Here is a 6,738-nt window from a genome sequence, read left to right as displayed (position 1 = left end):
AAGCTGTAAGACTTTATTTCTTGTACAGTAGGTTCTGCACATTATTTTAAATTGGACTAAATGCAAATTTTCATTGGCTGTAATATCTCTCATTAAATTCCAACATTCCCTCCATCTTAAATTAATATCGTTTCTCTTTAAATCTTGGTTCCACAAAAACTGATACTTAAACACTGGAAATGTATATACCCTCCTACACTACTACACTGGAAAAAAAGAAATGTGTTACTATTTGAACATGGAAAAGACAATAGTCACCGAAATGAACAAATGAGCCCAATTTGAAATCATATGGGGAGAAGTATTACAAGCATTGAATAGGCTACATAAAAAAACATGGCCTTCATACTTAAACCTGGTTTCAGGTTCTTTGGTTTTTATTTGGTTTTGGCTTTTTCTAGTATTTCTTTTTTTGCTAGAATGTAGGACAGGTGGACAATAATGCCACCTAGAACATAACAATCGAGTGGTCAGAATCAAGAGGATCATGTTGTTGAAGATTCAGTTGGTGAAGGATAGATAGGGTACTCCATAGAGAGGAATGGTATTCCAGTTATATATAATGTATGTGTATGTTCTTTTATATTTAACATATTTCATTTAAGTTGATCAGATATGAAGATACTGAGATTGAGCTTGTTTGTTTGATGTGTGGGGTAAATGTGTGTTGTATTATGTTATGTTTTGTTTTGTTTTTTTTGTTTTACTTTGTCATTAAGATTGAGGGTTTTTGTTTTGTTGGTGTGAGAAGTGTGTATTTTATATATTGAGAAATCTAAATAAAATCGTATAAAAAAAATGAAAAAATAAAAGATATCCACAGATAGAAACAGATGAAAGAACAGGGGGTGTTAACAGATAATTCAAGTTAGTTATTATAGTTATAATTACTATTAAAATAAGTTCTTGCTCAAATCATCAACATCTTGAGATATGAGTGAAAATTAGGCTATTGTTCTTGCAACTGCATTTATAAAAATTTTTTATTATATGGAGCAGAGCAAGTGGACCCAAATCCAGGAGACCGTAGGCAGAGCAAAGCTGAAGAATAATGTCTTTATTCCAGGCTCGGATTTACAGTTTTTATTTTTTTAAGTATGATGATTGATATTTATATAGGTAAGGTATCTTCACAAGCCATTTTTGGCTTCCGACCTCTCCTGCACAATGTTAAAACTTTTTAAATATTTACTGTCTTTTTTATTTATGTGCAAATACATGAAACAAAATATCATCTCAGTAATAATTATGTGAAAAAAGACTATATCTTAGAGTCATAAAGAAACAACAGTTCAAAGTTCAGCTCACTGTTTGTCCTGTAATATTTTAACCCTGCTAATGTTTAATAAGAAAACAAATTAGATTATGTTATATTGTTATTATGTTAAAACTTGCATAAAGATAATGGTCCAACAGGAGAAGAAGCCCCTCAAAACAAGAACTAATGAACTAATTTCTCAATGTATGCCTCAATATTCTACACCAGTGTTATTATAATATAATGGAGATATTGTTCTTAATGAATGATGAATATGTTTAAGCTTTAAAACAAATGTGCCCAAAGTCAGATGACAGCACAATAAATTTCCTGTTTGTGGCGGTGTTTTATTTTGCTATCAGTCTTCCTATCAAAGTCACTGAGGTTTACACAAGTTGTATGTGTTTCCCCCCTGTGTCCAGCAGAGGTCAGTATAACAGCACACATCAGGAGGACAGTTTGTTTAAGGCAGGGACAGACTCATGGATGTTTAAAGAAATTGGATACAGCATCGGAGGCAGGGCCCCATTCATTCCCATGAAAGTTGCTCAGTGGCCCCAGTGACCCCACGGAGCATGCTAACTTCTGGTTTAGCCCTCCGGCTAACTTGAATGGGGATAAAATGATTCAACTGTGTGGCTCTTCTAGGCTATCAAAATTTGATCGGACTGAATGGATCAAATTCTGATAGTGAAATGAGTCATTTTGTGGGGGTTGTGACACTCAAAAAAATGTATCTGCTGATTTACAGATGTCTCTTTCACAATGTAAGTCTATTGGAATAAGTCTTTTTGGGCCCAATAGCATCACGTGATTTTGTAATGACACGGTTTGGCCACTATATCAAATTGACTTCAAAGCCCAGAACTCTTCCTGTATTCAGTTCTCTTTATACATGCATGAACAGACTGCACACACCTCTAAACTTCCTCATCTGATTCAGCAACAACTACAGGAGAGAAGAGAGTTAACACAGAGGAGCTGCAGTCGACACAATTGTCTCTGTTTCTGTCTGAAGAAAAATTAAATTGAGTTCTTCAGTTCTTTCTCAACAACTGACTCAAACACTGGTGAGTACAGCTGATAATATTTACTGTTTCAACAACCAGCATTAACACAAAACTTACAGTTCAACACAGACAAGTACACGCTTGAGCTCATGAGCTGAACTTTGGACTGACAGTATGATTGTTACAGAGTTGTAAAGGTTTGTAAAGGATTGTAAAGGGATTGATGTCAGTCTGTAAACAGTGCCACACATCTTGTGTCAAATGCATGTCACTATAATCGCGTCCAAGCAATAGAACTGGAGTATGAGATAAGGCAGAACTGGAAATACAGGACAGGTTCAGTGTCATACTCTTCAGATTAAACTGTTTGTCAGAGTAACATAAAGCTGCAGTCAAGACACGTGTTTCGGCAGGTTTTCACGCAAGACTTCAGCTTTACTCAGAAACTAAATTTAAGTCTTTTCATTTCATAATGACTCTTGTCAAAACGACAGTTCAGTTAAGTGAAATTCAAATTTGCTAAACTTTATATTCCAGTAATCACACAATGAATAATCAAACCTTCTGTAAATAAATATTCTTTCTTTTCTTTCACACAATGTAAGATGGGTGTTGTCTCTTAAGGGTTCATAACATTATCTGCTTTGCCAGTTTTCTTTCTGCCCTCCTTCCTGTTGTTGGTGCCTGGTATCTTTCATGTGATATTTATAAACCAATTATGAAGAATTCTTTAATAACATTTTTAATTTTTACAATTTACCTTTTCCTCTCAGTGTGTAGATATGTCTACTGCCAGCTGTCTGCGATCTGAAGATCAGTTTCTGTGCTCCATCTGTCTGGATGTGTTCACTGATCCAGTCACCACATCATGTGGACACAACTTCTGTAAAAACTGCATCACTGAACACTGGAACAGTAATGACCAGTACCTGTGTCCCATCTGTAAGGAAGTTTTTATCACAAGACCTGAGCTGCATGTCAATACTTTGCTCTCTGGGATGGTTTCTCAGTTCAGACAGGAATCTCGACAGGAAGCCAGCAGCAGCAGCTCAGAGCAACAAGCTGCCAAACCAGGGGAAGTTCCCTGTGACATTTGTACTGGAACCAAACTGAAGGCCCTGAAGTCCTGTCTGGTGTGTCTGGCCTCCTACTGTGAGACTCACCTGGAGCCTCATCTGACAGCTTCTCGTCTGAAAAGACATGAGCTGATGGACCCTGTGGAGAACCTGGAAGACAGGATGTGTATGAAGCACGATAAACCTCTGGAGCTGTTCTGTAAGACCGACCAGACATGTGTCTGCATGCTCTGCTTTGTTTTAGACCACAAGACACATGAGTTTGTTCCTCTGAAAGAAGAATATGAAGGAAAGAAGGCAGAGCTGGGGAAGACAGAGGCTGAAATTCAGCAGATGATCCAGAAGAGACGACTGAAGATTCAAGAGATCAAACACTCGGTTGACCTCAGTAAGAAGGATGCAGACAGAGAGATAGCAGAAGGTGTTCGGGTCTTCAATGTTCTGAAGGAGTCTATTAAGAGAGGCGAGGAAATTGTCAAAACAATCAAAGAGAGGCAGAAAACGACAGAGAAACAGGCTGACGTCTTCATCAAAGAGCTGGAACAGGAAATCTCTAAGCTGATGAAGAGAAGCTCTGAGGTGAAGCAGCTCTCACGCTCTGAAGACCACCTCCACCTCCTCCAAAACATCCCATCCCTGAAAGCTGCTCTACCCACCAAAGACTGGACAGAGGTCAGCGTCCGTCCACCATCATATGAGGGGACTGTGGTGAAAGCTGTGGCTCAGGTGGACAAGACGCTCAGCAAAGAGATGAGGAAGCTGTTCACTGAGGCTGAGCTGAAGAGGGTCCAGCAGTATGCAGTGGATGTGACTCTTGATCCTGATACAGCACATCCTAAACTCATCTTGTCTGGTGATGGAAAGAAAGTAAATCATGGTGATGCGAAGAAGAATCTCCCAGACAACCCAAAGAGATTTACACGTTATGCAAATGTTTTAGGAAAGCAGAGTTTCTCTTCAGGCAGATTTTACTTTGAGGTTCAGGTTAAAGGGAAGACTGACTGGACTTTAGGAGTGGCCAGAGAGTCGATCAACAGGAAGGGAGAAATCCCACTGAGCCCTCAGAATGGTTACTGGTGTATATGGTTAAGAAATGCCAGTGTGTACGAAGCTCTTACTGGTGTTTTAATTGATCTCTCTCTGAAGTCTCAGCCTCAGAAGGTGGGGGTGTTTGTGGATTATGAGGAGGGTCTGGTCTCCTTTTATGACGTAGATGCTGCAGCTCTTATCTACTCCTTTACTGGCTGCTCCTTCACTGAGAAACTCTACCCATACTTCAGTCCCTGTCTGAATGATGGTGGTAAAAACTCCGCCCCTCTGATCATCTGTCCTGTCAATCAAACTGCCTGATCTATTTTTTAATGATCAACATCTGACTAAGTATTTCCAATAATACTTATTAAATCAATTTCTATATCTAATGCCCACTGCGCGAATACACACCAGACAAAGTATTGATACTACAACACTGGCACAGCAGTCAATAACAGGATATTGATGGATTAGACACATAAAAACAAAACAAACTGATCAATTTTTAAATGAATAGATTCACTGTCATTCATGATAAGAAATGCACATATTCAGTGGTAAAGTACAGCGTAAACTTGTTTCCATCAGGATATGATTAATGTGGTAATTCCATTATGATTTATTATAGCATTGTCTTGTTTGATGTATTTTGGATTTTTATCTTTTACTGCATCAATGCAGAGGCCCACTATTGATTCATTAACCTCTTCACCACTGGTTAATGTGTCTACAGTGATGTAACATATATCAAAATTTTATTCTTGTATGAAATGCTGGTATATACATATGTAGTCATTCAAATCCATATCAATCAGAAGTTAATAATAAATCTGCAATGTTAAGTTTCAATAAACCCTTAATAAGAAACGTTTTGGTCTGTGTGTTTTTGCTCAGTCTGGTCTTTAGATCCAGCAAGCACCAGATAGTTATCAGAAATGGGTCCTTTTTCACCCGTGGGCACTTCTTTTTACATGGTCATAGATTAGAAGGCTTTTTTTTTTTTTTTGGTACATTTGAGTTTGGCCAAGTAACGATAATTTTCTTCATCTGGTAACCCTGAGTAATACTGGCTAGACATAATTTTAACTAGCTAGCTAATGTAATTTACCTGTTATTTAGTTTGCTTGATATTAGAACTGTTAAAAGGTCGAGATGTCCCTTTACTGAGCATCAGTGCCCACCATTGGACCAATCAGAATTGAGTATTCAGCCAAGCCATTGTATAATCCCATTATAACAAACACACGTATGCCAATGTATCACATAACCAATAAACAAAATGATGCATAATGATTACAATCAAATGGACTATCAATCTGTGCCTGTACTGTGGGTCTAAAGCAGTATGAGGAGTGATCTGTTCTGACAAGATCCCACAGAAAAGGCTTTTTGGGGAGGAAGTTAAACAGCAAGATCAAATAAATAATAGAATCACAAATATTATATCTTATTCACCTTCAGTGTGAGGGAAATGGTACAGACTCACTGCAACTTACATGTTAATTTTAATATACAATATATTAGTTGATGTCATGAGCTGCTCTTTGTTCATAACCTGGTAGATCAGAGGGTTTCTTTTTTGGTGTGGCGCCTTCTCTGATAGAAAAAAGTTGAATAAGAGTAAACCACAGCATGAGTCCAAATGGTTGAAATTATTTACCACAGCCATAAATGTCCACTACATTACACAGTCTGTTCCTGGCTCAATCTGACCCCTAGTGGACAGAAACTACATGAAATAAAGAGATGATTCGGGTTATGTTTAATCAATCAATTTTCAACAACTGAAACACTCGTAAAATGTATTTTTATTTCCACATGACACTTCATTATGTGATACGTCCATGCAAAATTAAAGATGATCAAACTTACTGTATGTTCTTATAAAGTCTGTGAACCATTCAGGAGACATTGTGCTTCTGAATGACTGTTGAGAGGCAGCACGGTTCAAGTGTGTGAATATCTGCATGTTCAAACACTAACATGCACACACACACACACACACACACACACACACACACATATTTTGTTTGTGCTTATGCCTGTAAGACCAGTTCAACTTGCTAGGAATGCAAAAGGTACAGTACACATGCAGGTCACACACACACACTCAGCATAGTGTTACTGATATGCAGTATGAGCAGCAACCATCCATAAAGTAGTGCTGCTTAATGATAAGGTGACAGGTGGCAGAATACAATGTATGATTTACTTTTGTTAATGTTAAAAGCACTTTGTACTGTGTATAAAGGGTAAATTTGTTTCTTCCTCTGCATATAAATACCTCTCACCAAGAAAATTCAATTTACCAAAGTTTACTTGTAAACTATCAGAATGTGGAGGCAAACAAGGGTTCATGCAT

The 6,738-nt window shown here is 37.7% G+C and overlaps 1 protein-coding gene across 1 annotated transcript; it reads left to right on the top strand.

The window, feature by feature from the left end:
• The first annotated feature begins 3,035 nt into the window (after nt 1-3,035).
• Nucleotides 3,036-4,694, top strand: LOC121913584 (E3 ubiquitin-protein ligase TRIM21-like). Its single transcript, XM_042436260.1, has 2 exons — nt 3,036-3,312; nt 3,661-4,694. The coding sequence occupies exons 1-2, from the start codon at nt 3,051-3,053 to the stop codon at nt 4,692-4,694; spliced, it is 1,296 nt and encodes a 431-aa protein (XP_042292194.1). The 5' UTR covers nt 3,036-3,050.
• Nucleotides 4,695-6,738: the final 2,044 nt, after the last annotated feature.

Source organism: Thunnus maccoyii, chromosome 2 (genome assembly GCF_910596095.1).
Source record: "Thunnus maccoyii chromosome 2, fThuMac1.1, whole genome shotgun sequence".
Taxonomy (NCBI): domain Eukaryota; kingdom Metazoa; phylum Chordata; class Actinopteri; order Scombriformes; family Scombridae; genus Thunnus; species Thunnus maccoyii.
The sequence above is the reverse complement of the archived record's forward strand: the minus strand, read 5'-3'. Positions and strand labels throughout refer to the sequence as shown.